General features: G+C 34.9%; 1 protein-coding gene across 8 annotated transcripts in view; it reads right to left on the minus strand.

Moving 5' to 3' along the window:
* Positions 1 to 14,449, minus strand: part of PPA2 (inorganic pyrophosphatase 2) — a 112,425-nt gene that overhangs the window by 13,725 nt on the left and 84,251 nt on the right. For 6 of the 8 annotated variants that reach the window (XM_002815026.5, XM_063723561.1, XM_054554237.1 and 3 more), the window contains one exon: positions 7,410 to 7,479. The exons of 1 other annotated variant lie outside the window; for it this stretch is intronic. In XM_002815026.5, coding sequence (XP_002815072.1) covers positions 7,410 to 7,479 — 70 coding nt within the window. Of the gene's footprint in view, positions 1 to 3,756; positions 3,877 to 7,409; positions 7,480 to 14,449 lie in introns of all 8 variants that reach the window. One more of the 8 variants, XM_063723562.1, reaches the window with a different exon arrangement.

Genomic DNA, 14,449 nt, shown 5'->3' on the forward strand with positions numbered 1-14,449 from the left:
TATCTCTTCATTTACTTAGTTCTCTGATTTCTGTTGGCAATATTTTATACTTTTCAGGGTGCAGGTTCTTTGCATACTTTTGCCAGAGTTATTCCTAAGTGTTTCTTTTGTATTTTTGATACCATTATAAATAATGTATTCTTAATATTATTTTCTAATTGTAGCCAGTACACAAAAACAGTTGCTTAAGATATATATATCTCTCTCTGTATACAGATGTATATATATATCTATATATATAGATGTGTGTGTGTATATATATATCTATATGTGTGTATCTATCTATCTATCTATATGTGTAGATAGATAGATAGATAGATAGATAGATAGACAGATAGATAGATATCTCAAGCAACTATTTTTGTATACTGGCTCTTGTTGCCCAGGCTGGAGTGCAACTGGCATGATCCTGACTCACTGCAACTTCTGCCTCTCAGGTGCAAGCGATTCTCCTGCCTCAGCCTCCCCAGTAGCTGGGATTTCAGGCACCCGCCACCATGCCTGGCTAATTTTTTTTTTTTTTTTTTTTTTTTTTTTTTGAGATAGAGTCTCGCTCTGTCGCCCAGGCTGGAGTGCAGTGGCACGATCTCGGCTCACTGCAACCTTCGCCTCCTGGGTTCAAGCGATTATCCTGCTTCGGCCTCCTGAGTAGCTGGGATTACAGGTGTGCATCACCATGCCCGCCTTATTTTTGTATATTTAGTAAAGATGGGGTTTCACCATGTTGGCCAGGCTGGTCTTGAACTCCTGACCTCAGGCAATCCACCTGTCTTGGCCTCCCAAAGTGCTGGGATAACAGGCGTGAGCTACTGTGCCCGGTCTGCAATTGTTTGCTATATTAATCTCATGTCCTACAATCTTGCTAAGCTCACTTATTCTAGTCATTTTTAGGTAGAATTTGTTGAACTTGCTATGGAGACATTCAAGCCCCTTCCCTCACAATCTGAATGCCTTTTGCTTCTTTTTATTGCCTTATTGCACTGGCTAGAACCTTCAGTACAATGCTGAACAATAGTAGTAGAAGCCAAATGGGCTTAGAGTCGTGTTTATAGAAAGGTTTTTAAGTACAAATTGAATTTGTTTATGCCTATTTCTTCTTCAGTGAGCTTTGGTAGTTTATATATTTCAAGGCATCTGTCAATTTCATGCAAGCTGTCAAATTTATTGATATAAAATATGTTCACATTGTCTTATTTTTCTCTTAACATCTGTAGAATTAGCAGTGATATTACTTGTTTCATGCCTTACTTTGAAAATGTGTCTTCTTTTCTTTCCTGATCACTCTGCCTAAAGGCTTATCAGTTTCACCATCTTCTCAAAGAACCAGCTTTTGGCTTCATTAATTTTTTTAAATTGTTTTTCTGGGCATATAAATTTTTTAAATCACGAAATACTTCAAACATATTCTGTATGCAGAGACCATTATAACACATACCTACTCTCTAGATTTAGAAGAGTTAATATTATTTCAGATCTTTATAACTGAAGTCTTTCCCCCTATTTATTAAAAATAAAAATCATATTTACTCCCCTCCCTTCTCAGAGGTAACTTCTGGCCACTGTGCTGAAATTGATGTTTACTTTTCCTATTTATGTTTCTAAAATGTAATACCATATATGTTTGCATTCATAAAAAAAGTGCTATTGCTTTTAAAAAAATACATAAATGGTACATACTATATGTGTCCTGCTTTTTTCACCCAGTCTCTTATCAATAGACATGTAATTCAGTTTCTAATTTTTCCATTTCTGATCATAAACACGTGTATAGTGTCTCTGTAAGATGTGTACCTAGAAGGGTAATTTCTGAGTAGTGAATTATAGGCATCAAGTTTACTAGAAATTACTTAATGTTCTTCAAAGTAGTTGTAGCCATCTATACTCCTATCATACCATCAAGCATGAAAGCTTCCCTTTCTTCACTTGCCTAAAAACTCTTGGTATTAACAGACTTTTAAACTTTTGGTAATCTACAACTGTAAAATTGTATTGTGTTTTATTTTGATCCCACTGATTGCAAGTAAGATAAAGCAAATTATGATGTTTAGTGGTCATTGTATGTTTCCTATTTGTGAGCTGTCTATTCATGTTGTTTACACAATTTTTTTCTACTGGGTTATCTTTTTCTTGTGAGTTTGAATAAGTTATTATTTTAGATGCCAGTCCTTTTATCATTTACATGAAAATATCTCCTTCCAGTCAATGGCTTATCTTGTAACTTATTTTAAGGTTTCTTCCGTTGTTTAGTTTTTTTTTCCCCTTTACTTAAATTTATTAATCCTTTCTAGGTTATTCTTGGTCCTTTACTATTTCATATACATTTTAGAATCACCCTGTGAGGTTCAGTAAAAACCTCATTGGGATTCTGACGAAAAAAATAGACTGACTTCATTAATTAACATGGGAAAAATTGCCATCTTCATGATTAAGTATTGTTTTACAAGTTTATTTGGGTTTTCTATTTATTCTTGATTTAATATTGGCAATTTATATTTTAAACAAAATTATCAATTCATCTGTGTTTAGAAAGTTGTTGCAAAAAGCTTCTCAGTATTCTCTTCTGATTATTTAAATATGTCTTATGCCTATAGTTATGTCTTCATTTTAATTCTTGCTATTTTTATTTGTGCCTATTCTATTTCATCATCTTTCTTGCCACAGGTCTGTATAATTAGTCTTAAGAGAAAGAAAACCCAGCTTTTGTTTTAGTTGATCCTGTCATTATTTGTTTTCTGTTTCATTAAATATTTACTCTACTCTTTATAATTTTCTTCTAATATAAAAAGTCAGAAAAACGAACAAAGTAATTGTTAAGTTACAATTTGTGAAGTTGTTGAGAAGATTCAAACAAAATGTACAAGTAATTGTTAAGTTGAACTTCTATAATTTTCTTTCATTTCTGCTATATTGTATACATGTAATTTCTCAAGAACTATTTTTGCTGCATTACATAAGTTTTAACATACACTGACTCAATTGTCTTCCAATTTTAAATATTTTAGTTTAAAATATAAATTATTTATATTTTTTGAGGCCTGATTTATTTATAAGTACTTTTAAATTTCCAAACACATGAACTTGTGCTTTTTTCTTTTAATATTTTCATAATTGATTATATTGTAGACAGAGAATGTGGTCTGCATGACAGCAAGTCTTTTGCAACTCTATTTGTGGCCTAATATCTACTCAATTTTTGGAAATGTGTACATATACTTGAAAAAATTATGTATTCACTAATTATGTATGTGCATTAGATTAATCTTGTACATTTTGTTTGAATCTTCTCAACATTCTCAAAATAATATTTAACTAAATGGTCCTAAAAGTAGCATCTTAATCCCCAATAGTCAAATCAAATCTTTAAAGACTATCAACTAATATTATCTGAAAGGCAAATCATGTCTTTGCATACACATACACACATGCATACACAAACACACATTCTTTGTTCTCTATAAATGCTCTAAGCCTTGCTCCCTGAAATAAAGATCCAACTGTTAGTCACAAAATTCTCAAGTATTGGGGAAGAATCTCATATCTTTTAGCTATAAAATCAGGTGAAGGTTAAAAAAATCGGAAACAAGAAGAAGAAATGTAGGCTGGGTGCGATGCCTTACACCTGTAATCTCGGTGCTTTGGGAGGCTGAGGTGGGAGGACTGCTTGAGGCCAGAAGTCTGAGGCCAGCCTGGGCAATATAGCGAGACCCCCACTCTACCAAAAACCAGAAAAATTTCGCCAGGTGTGGTGGCACACACCTGTAGTCCCAGCAGCTTGGGAGGATGAGGTGGGAGGATCAGTTGAGCTCAGGAAGTCAAGGCTGCTGTGAACTGTATGATCATGCCACTGCACTCTAGCCTGGGCAGCAGAGCAAGACCCTGTGTCTCAAAAAAAATAATAATAATTGAGTGGTCCTGCAGTTGAACTATTACATACAGGGTCCTGTTGCCAGGGTCCACATGCTGTAGCCCACTCAGAGCACTCTCTCTGCCTTTTATGGTTCCCTAGTGTGTTGGGATCAAATGAACAAAACTTGTTTACGATACAGTCATGCTTTTTGTGATCATGTATAGTTCAAACATCTCTATTTCTAAACAAAGCCCAATAATCATTTTGATCATTTAAATTCTCCTTCTGAAATCTTTTCAGATCTTTCACATCTATCCTTCTAAAGATCTCTAACCTAAGTATGATAAATTACTTCTGTAGATATTTTCTATTTTGTTTCTAAGATGGTTCTTAATAATAGTCATCAATTTGTTAGTTTATATTTTATTTTTCTTGGATATTCTGACAATATTTTTCCTAACTGATGTGTACATATTGTTGGATGACTAACAATTTGTTTCGTCTCTATGTTACACTTAATTGTGTTTTGATCAATAAATGTTCAACCAGCATATACTTCCTACAATAGTTCTATTAACCACTCAAAAGTTTAGTCCATTTCTTTTCTTTTCCTTGTCTATTTTAAAAGTACAAAGCAGTTAACCATATCCTAAAATCTCAATCAACACACCCTGAGTATTCTAGCAATATGCATCTCAAAAGTGAAAACTTCCATTACTGTCTGGCCTTGTAATGACCATACTTTGGACTCATTTAACATCTACAGACAAGTCTCAAGATAATATTACTTAGGTACATATTAGAGTTGTTAATTCGCTCATTCTAAGCTACTAACAAATTTTGCGTCTTCTAATTTGTTTCATACAAACCCAGGACTTGATACGGTCTGAATCTGATCAAGTATGATGAATGACTTCTGTGTCTTCAATTATTCTAAGCAATTAAAGGACAAAAAAAAAAACACAAAAAACTGACAGCACTTTGAAGACTGTACAATATACAGTATACAGCAAAATGAAGAGACATGGAAATATACACCTAAATAATTCTGATTCTGAAGAGAGGAAATGAGACAAAATGCTTTTATGACAAAGAATTTCGTTATTACAAATTAAACTCTGTATGAGAAGTGTGTTAACTAATCTGGGCTCTAAGAATCCCAAATCATTCATGAGGGTGCTAATGGGGTAATTCTTTGACTTACAAATATTGAATGATGAAAACTGGCATACATGACGTTCCACTGAGCTAGTGAAGAGGCACTGGTTTCTCTAATTTGTGAATTTCTGATGCAGTATTCTCGGTGAAAAATTATTCAGTAGAGTATCTTCTTCATTATTATAAAGCTCAACCAAGTTACCAAGCCAGGTAATTAAAGCTGTATGTTAACCTTTCTGAATTCTAATCTTATTCTTCTAATCTAACTAGATCATATATATGTCCTAACAATTATTTTTTTGTTTTGCCACTAATGTGACAGAAAGCAATGAAAAAACAGGATCTAATATAGAAACTTTGAGCCTGTGACTAATTTTAAGACAAGTATCTACTATATTATTTATGAATCTAAAACTGAAATACATGGAATAGACTTAATCTGAGATTAGTGAGACAGATTGCTTGTACAAAGATGAAAAGTTTTTGTTTTCCTTCATTTTTATCCTTAAAGAAGTAATGAAAACCAAATTCTGAATATAATCTACATAGATACAAAACTGATAACTTGGAGAATAATGTGGCCTGCATTATTGTGGCAGCTTCCTTGTATTTTCTCTAATCTAATTATGGCCTACAGCCCATTCTCACCAATGCAGCCAGATGATCTTGTTAAAATCAAAGTCAGATTAGACCACTCCTTTGCTGAAAATATTTTAATGGTTCCCTACCGCATTCAGAATAAAAAATGCAATCCTTAAATAGCCTGCACAGAGTCTTTCATAATTGACCCCCATTTTCAAACCCAGATCCAAACATTTCCAATCTCATCTCCTCCTTTCTCCCCCATACCTTCTCTACTCTACCAGTCACTATGGTCACTTTGGGTGTTTCTTGAATACCTCAGACATCCTCTTGCCTCAGGGCCTTTGGGAGTGTGGCCTTGAATGCTCTTCCTTCACTTGACCTTACCTTCTACAATTCTTGGCACATATGTCAGCCCTCTTCCTAGTGAGGCTGTGGCTGACTGCCTTTTTAATAACTACAACTCCCATCCCACTTCTGGCATTTTATCCCCTTGTCCTTGCTCATTTTTGTCATTTTTTCAGAAGGCATTTATTGCTCTCTGAAACGTTATTTTACTTGCATATTTCCTTCTTATCCATCTCTCCAGATAAAATGCGAGCTACACAAGGGCAGAGGTTTTTGTGTCTTTTCTTTAATACTGCATTCCCAGAACCTATATCTTACCACATAACAGGCATTAATTAGATAGCCAATACATTAGTGAAAAAAAAAACCAATAAATTAAAAGCAGCCACAGTGATCAACTAACATTTAGGAACATTTTAGTTGTTCTTAGTGTAAAGATCTAAATTCACTAGCTTTTAAATCTCATCGTTCTTAAAAACCCTTAATTTATAAATGAGATTTCTAGCCTAAGATCACTCCTAAATACACTTTATACAAGTAATATTACTTGATTATCTGAATATAAATTTTCCAATTTAGTGATCTCCAAATCAGTCATTAATTTACTAATAAATTCCGTTGCCTCTATGCAGCATTATCACTAAGACATATAAAAATCCAAGGATATCATCTCAGCTTACAGAAGGAAAGCATGTGAGACAGCCAAACTAAAGGGAAATAAAAAAGCAAAGGGTCTTACCAATTTTATTTTTCTTAAGCTGAAAAACATAATTTTATTTTATTTTCAATTTTTTTTTTTTTTTTTTTTGAGACAGAGTCTCACTCTGTCGCCCAGGCTGGAGTGCAGTAGCATAATCTTAGTTCACTGCAACCTTTGCCTCCCAGGTTCAAGTGATTCTTGTGCCTCAGCCCGTGGAGTAGCTGGGATTACAAGCATGCACCACCAGGCTCAGCTAATTTTTTGTATTTTTACTAGAGATGGGGTTTCCTTATGTTGGCCAGGCTGGTCTGAAACTCCTGGCCTTAAGTAATCCACTCGCCTTGGCCTCCCAAAGTGCTGGAATTATGGGAAGGAGCTCCCATGCTGGGCCAATTTTTTTTTTTTCTTGAACTGTGCCAATAGCCAGTTCCAATGTAGACACTGGACAGGGGATAATTCATGGAGATACAACAGTACAGAGGAGAGCATATTTATATAAACAATAATAAACTGATGATAAGAAAAACAGCATCATATGAAGTTAGCTAAATGGTTAATGTACTTTCAAATACAAAATTTAAAAACTCAACTAAAAGGTTTTAAAATTTTTCATTTAAACTCCTTGAATTACAGAAATAGATTTCAAGGTGATTTGTAAACTTTATGCTTCTCAAAAGGACTTGACACATTTCATTGCTAGAGATTTCAGAATTTCTACTAGACTTCCTATGACATTTATAAGATTAAAGTATGTCTTGGATGTTTGCCCCTTACCAATTCAACTAATGATCTTGCTTCCTCTTGAGTGCAACGGAAAGGGCTATCAGATATCTGCACGTTTGTGCTGGAGAGGAAAAGAAAATGTTATTATTAAACAGGATAAAAAGAAACAATTACCAAAAAAACCCCAAAAACTAACTCCAAATACTCCACATCTGTTGTATACTTTCAACCAATGAATAGAAACTGAAAGAATAAAAATTAAGACAATGAAAATTATTGTATATTCTTTCAGGCAAGGTTCTAAGTATAGAGTAGTCCACAGCAAAGCACTCTCCAGAATGATAAAAGATTTTTAAAAATTATATTACACAAATCCTAATAATTTCCAGGTATATATAAAAAGCTACACCACAATTGCACTTCACCTTTATTGAAGAAAAGAGGAAGCAAATTTGACCCACAGAATGGGACCTAGCATAAATTTTCCTCTAAGTGAGGTGACAAACATTGTAATTAGCTACTGAAAGCTTTTGCGGAATCTCTTTCACAGATAAGGAGATTAAAGAGGAAACTATACGAATGTAAAGTTTGTTTTCTTATATGTAGGGAAGTTCGGCCAGGCATAGGAATAGCAGCTCCTTCCCTGACTAGGGAAGGCTCCATAGAGTCAAAAGCCTTTCCTATACCTCTAAAAGCATGCTACTCATTACATATTGCCACTCTCTAGACGAAAGCAAAAGCATCATTCCTCTGAAACATATTAAGGCTGATTTTTAAAAATTTCATCTAAGGAACAGGCAGATTAAAATGGATAAAGAAAGAGGTGGTAGAGAAGGGAGTTAAAGCCAAATTAACTTTTTTAAATAGAAGAAAAAGTGATTAGCAGATCCCTAAAAGATAAAATAATAGATAAAACACACAAAAACATATTCCCCCTCAAGTGGACCTAAGGATATACATTATCAATTTTCACAACAGCTTTGTGAAATATGTCGAGATATCGGTGATAAAAACATCTGTCTATATCTGTCTGTAATTGATGACACTGAATATACAGTGATTATAATAAGTGGTCATTTTGGTTTCTATCCAGACTCATAATGTGGGATTCATTTTCATTCTTGGCATGAATAGAATTTGATGAAAGTTAGCAGTAACATCTTTAAGACTAGGTTTTTTTGCCACCATAGCACACGTTTACCTATGTAACAAAACTCTACATCCTGCACATGTACCCCAGAACTTAAAATAAAATTTGAGGGGGAAAAAAAAGACAAAGTTTTTTGTGTTCTCTTTTCTACAGCTCACGTTTAAACAAGCTGAAAATTGAAAAAGGCAGAGCCCTGTAAGTCAGATGTTTCCTTGATGACTGTCAAAAATGAATTTAAAAAGAACCAGGCAAAAAATTAGACACTGCAAAAAAGTGCTGGTCCTGTGAAGAAAGTATGATATACAAAGTACTAACTACAATACATACAATGCTTTTAACATTATAACTAAACCAAAGTAAACATTCCTTGGAAATTCTGGGAAAATGATGGTGAGAGAGCAGGGCGAGGGGGGGACATCTTTTCTAGATATAGTTGCCATATAAAATATAGAACAACCAATTACACTTGAATTTCAAATAAGCAACAAACTATCTGTTAGTATGTCTCAAATACTGAAAGAGACACACACACTTACATGGAATATTTGTTATTCTGAAATATTTAAATAGAAGAAAAAGTGATTTAACTGGTGTCTTGTATTTCTAATCTGTTAAATCTGATAACCCTACTTCTAAAGTCATCCTCTACTCTTACAACAAAATGAAACTATGAATAGGTATATTAGAAAAGAATGACAATATTTAAGCCAGCACGGTAAAATTTAAAAATATTTAAAATTTTATTTTAATTTTAAAAATTAAAAAATTTAAAAAATATCTCTGATAAAATGTCTTGACAAGTAACCAGTAGTGGATATCTTGGGAAAGTAAACTGACTCTGCTATTTTTTCACCTTAAAAAATGTATGAGTGGTTGGGTGCAGTGGCTCACGCCAGTAATCCCAGCACTTTGGAAGGCCAAGGTCGGCGGATTACCTGAGGTCAGGAGTTTGAGACCAGCCTGGCTAGCATGGTGAAACCCCATCTCTATTATAAATACAAAAATTAGCTGGGCATGGTGGCACACACTCGTAATCCCAGCTCCTTGGGAGGCCAAGGCAGGGGAATCACTTGAACCTGGGTGGTGGAGGTTGCAGTGAGCCGAGATGGCACCACTGCACTGCAGCTTGGGTGACAGAACGAGGCAAAGTCTCAAAAAAAAAAAAAAAAAAAAAAAAAAAAAAAATTAGCCGTTTTAAGAATGAAATGGCAAGCATATACAAATGAACTTAGGAGATTCTTGTAAGATAAACCGATACATAGGATGAAAGATTACAAAGCTCCTTCTATTTATCAAATAGGCTCTTCTATCAGCTAAAAACAGTGCCAACATCCTCACTGATGTCCTTTTAGTCAATAATATATGTAATCTAGGTTGTAAGAACATATATGTATGTAAATATGTGTGTGTACATACCTAAATGTACTTTATCCCCTCTTGGATTTAATAAAGATATTTGTACTTTGAATGTTTCAAAGTGTAATAAAAGGCATGATACCAAGAAATATTTTTATTTTTTCTGAACTGGCCTTCATGTAAAAATAGTTGTTTAACATTGATTCATATTTATCTGCCAAATCAAAAAATCACACTATGTGTCAGGGACTTTTCTAGATACTGGAGACACAATATTGAATCATGGAGCCCCCAAGGAGCTTTTAATCTTTAAGATTCTTTTTAGTTCTCAAACTATGACTACGACCTGCCAGGGGAAAAGCAGTATAATCATTGAAAAGAGGGATGACTAAGCTGTTAGTGTCCACTATACATGAAACTTAAAAAAAAAAACAAACTAAAACTAAAAAGAATGCACTGCTTTCCTTTTTATACTAAGATACTAAATATTATATTCTAAATGTATAAATGTTACATGACCTATATACAACCTTGTTGACCAAAACAAGCAGATGACATTTGAGCAAAAAATCAGTAAAACCAAAAATGCTGTGTACAACAAACCCAAATTACATATAAAAATAATAAAGTATATTAGTAGACAGATAATAGTGCTTTAGTGAAGGGAAAACCATTTTCTTCAAGTAAATTTCAAATCAAACAATGGCCCACACTTATGAGAATCCTCAAAGACAGTATCCAGGATAAAGATTTGTCAAGGCTTTTCATTCTAAAGCAAAGTAGTCAAGAAAAAGGCAGAGAGAAAATTTAAAGAGATCAGAATGACAATAACTTTAGACCATAACCTCCAGAGTTTATAGAAGGAAGTGACCTTGGAATAAATGTACACAAAGCCAAAACAGCTGAGGCTATCAATACATAAAAAAGTACCAGATTACTGGTGCCAAAACAGACACATAGACCAATGGAATGCCAGAAATAACACCACACATCTACAACCATCTGAGCTTCAACAAACCTGATGAAAACAAGCAATGGGGAAATGATTCTCTATTTTATAAATGGTGCTGGGAAAACTGGCTCTCCATATGCAGAAAAGTGAAACTGGACCCCTTCCTTACACCTTATACAAAAAACTAGCTCACGATGGATTAAAGACTTAAATGTAAAACCCCAAACCATACAAACCCTAGAAGAAAACCTAGACAATACCATTCAGGACATAGGCATGGGCAAAGACTTAATGACTAAAACACCAAAAACAATTGTAACAAAAGCCAAAATTGGTAAGTGGGATCTAATCAAACTAAAGAGCTTCTGCACAGCAAAAGAAATTAGCATCAGAGTGAACAGACAACCTAAAAATGGGAGAAAATTTTTGCAATCTACTCACCTGACAAAGGTCTAGTATCCAGAATCTACAAAGAACTTAAACAAATTTACAAGAAAAAAAAAAACCATCAAAAAGTGGGCAAAGGATATGAACAGACATTTCTTGAAAGACATTTATGCAGCCAACAAACATGAAAAAAAGCTTATCATCACGATCATTAGAGAAATACAAATCAAAACCACAATGAGATACCATCTTGCACCATGAATGGCAATTATTAAAATGGCAGTTATTATCAGAATGGCAGTTATAAAAAGTCAAGAAACAATAGATGATGCTCAGGCTGTGGAGAAATAGGAATGCTTTTACACTGTTGGTGGGAATGTAAATTAGTTCAACCATTGTGGAAGACAGTGTGGTGATTCCTCAAGGACCTAGAACCAGAAATACCATTTGACCCAGCAATCTCACTACTGGGTATATACCCAAAGAAATATAAATCATTCTACTATTAAGACTCATGCACACGTACGTTTATTGCAGCACTATTCACAATAGCAAAGACACAGAACCAACCCAAATGCCCATCAGTGATGGACTGGATAAAGAAGATATGGTACATATACACCAAAGGATACTATGCAGCCATAAAAAAGAATGAGATCATGTCCTTTGCAGGGACATGGATGAAGCTGGAAGCCATCATCGTCAGCAAACTAATGCAGGAGCAGAAAACCAAACACCACATGTTCTCACTTACAAGTGGGGGCTGAACAATCAGAACACATGGACACAGGGAAGGGAACAACACACACTGGGGCCTGTTGGTGGGGGGAGGGGAGGGAGATTATCAGGACAAATGGCTGATGCAGGCAGGGCTTAATACCTAGGTGATGGGTTGATGGGTGCAGCAAACCACCATGGCACATGTACACCTATGTAACAAACCTGCATGCTCTGCACATGTATCCCAGAACTTAAAGTAAAAAAAAAAAAAAAAAAGAAGTACCAGATTAAACATACCTTTCTCTAGGAATGTAAAAAGAAACAACTTCAAGACCTAAAGAATTTAGATGAATTGAATATATTTATTTATTCAGTAAGCATATTTAGACTACCTACTGTGTCAAGTCCTGCTGTTGAGTGCTGAGGTAAAAACTCAATACAAAGTATTAAAAAAAAATCCACCTCCAGTTCTACACAGAGGTATGTACAGCAGGGATACAACAGCCCAACAGAAATGAAACTGTGCAGAGGTGACATCTAAACTGCTTCTTGAAAAAATGAAGATGTCCACCAAAGAAAGACAAGGGGATAGGAAGGAAGAGCCCATGAGGCTGGAAAGGCAGGTTTGGACACATTGTTTAAGAATAGAAGGGTTGGATGAAATCCCATTTTTGAAGGGAATCATAAGACGTTTTTAGGCATAAAAATGAGTTATATTCATACTTTTGAAAGATAATTCTGGTAGTACTGTATAGAATATATTAAACAGGAGAATGATTGTTAATAAAAAAGAGTATGAGTAAAGAAATAAAGCATTACGAGTAAAGAAATGCTAGGTAACTGAATTAGTGCAGTTTTATAACTAGAAGACACTCAAGAATCAATCAAAACTTGAAAAATATATAAGACAGATGAATCAAAATAAATAATGGTTAATAAAATAAAGTAGTAAACAGAATAGTACATTTCTGATTTCTTAATAAGGTATATCAACTGGTTGAAGAGAAAGTGGGAGAGTAAACTCAAATGTCAAAAAATGATTTCTCCCAGAATCAAGTTTAAAGTTTTCTTAGGTAAGACTAGAAATAAAATTCTCTCTGTTAAAATAATATTTAGCTTTCAGAGTAAACATCCAGCAGTGGAAAAAAAGAATAAACAACAACAAAAAAACTTATTCGGAGAAAGAATTTTCAAGGTATCAATGAAAATAAATTAATAAATGCAGTGCTTCTGAAAAGAGAAGAGTCACTAACTGGATTAAAAAAAAAAAAACAAAAACAAGGCTGGGAGTGGTGGCTTACGCCTGTAATCCCAGCACTTTGGGAGGCTGAGGCACGTGGATCACCTGTGGTCAGGAGTTTGAGACCAGCCTGGCCAACATGGTGAAACCTCGTCTCTACTAAAAATACAAAAATTGGCCAGGCATGGTGGCGGGTGCCTGTAATCCCAGCTACTTGGGAGGCTGAGGCAGGAGAATTGCTTGAGCCCGGGAGGCGGAGGTTGCAGTGAGCCGAGATTGCACCACTATACTCCAGCCTGGGTGACAGAGTGAGACTTCGTCTCAAAAAAAAAAAAATTGTTGGCTTTAAAATATTATTCAACAATTTACTCCAACAGATATTTATTGAGTGGCTACTACATGCCAGGCATTAGGAATATAAAGATGAATAAGGCATCTTTATTCATCTGCTCTTGAGGAACTTATATTCTAGAGAAGATAAATTCATGAACCAAGTATTTAATAACTGTGACAGATGTAATGACAAAAATCCACAGAAGACAAGGAATACAGAGAGTACTAGCATTTCAACTAGCATATGAGGGAATGTTTCCTAGAGAAGACAAAGTAAAAATTAAATCTTAAAAGATGAGTAACATGGCCAGTTCAAGAAATGAGAAGACAGTCATGGCAAAGGAAACAAAATGAGTAAAGGTCTAGAGATTACTACAAGCACAGTGACAAGTGGCTTTCAGTTGTTGTAACATGAAATAGGAGACAAGAAGTGATGGAAAATGAGGCAAGAAAGGTTATCTAAATCTTGGAAGGCCTTGTTTTTCCACGAGAACAAGTTTGGATTTTATGATTCTTAAGGCCAAGCGCAGTGGCTCGCACCTGTAATCCCAGCACTTTGGGAGGCTGAGGTGGGTGGATTGCTTGAGCCCAGGAGTTCATGACTATCCCTAGCAACATAGCGAGACCCTGTCCGTACAAAAAATTTAAAAAGTAGCCAGGTGTGGTGGTGCATGCCTGTACTTGGGAGGCTGAGGTGGGAGAATCACTGAACTCTGGGAGGTGGAGCCTGCAACGAGTCATGTTCGTGCCCCTGCACTCCAGCCTGGGCAACAGAGCAAGACACTGTCTCAAAATAATAATAATAATAATAATGATAATAATAATAATAATATGGTTCTTACGCAGAGAGGCTCATCAGAATTACATAGGGGGCTTTAAAAACACACACGTTTAGACTCTACTTCCTAAAGATACTAATACACTAGGTTTAAAGAAGGGGACAATGTATCTGA

Source organism: Pongo abelii, chromosome 3 (assembly GCF_028885655.2).
Source record: "Pongo abelii isolate AG06213 chromosome 3, NHGRI_mPonAbe1-v2.0_pri, whole genome shotgun sequence".
Classification (NCBI taxonomy): Eukaryota; Metazoa; Chordata; class Mammalia; order Primates; family Hominidae; genus Pongo; species Pongo abelii.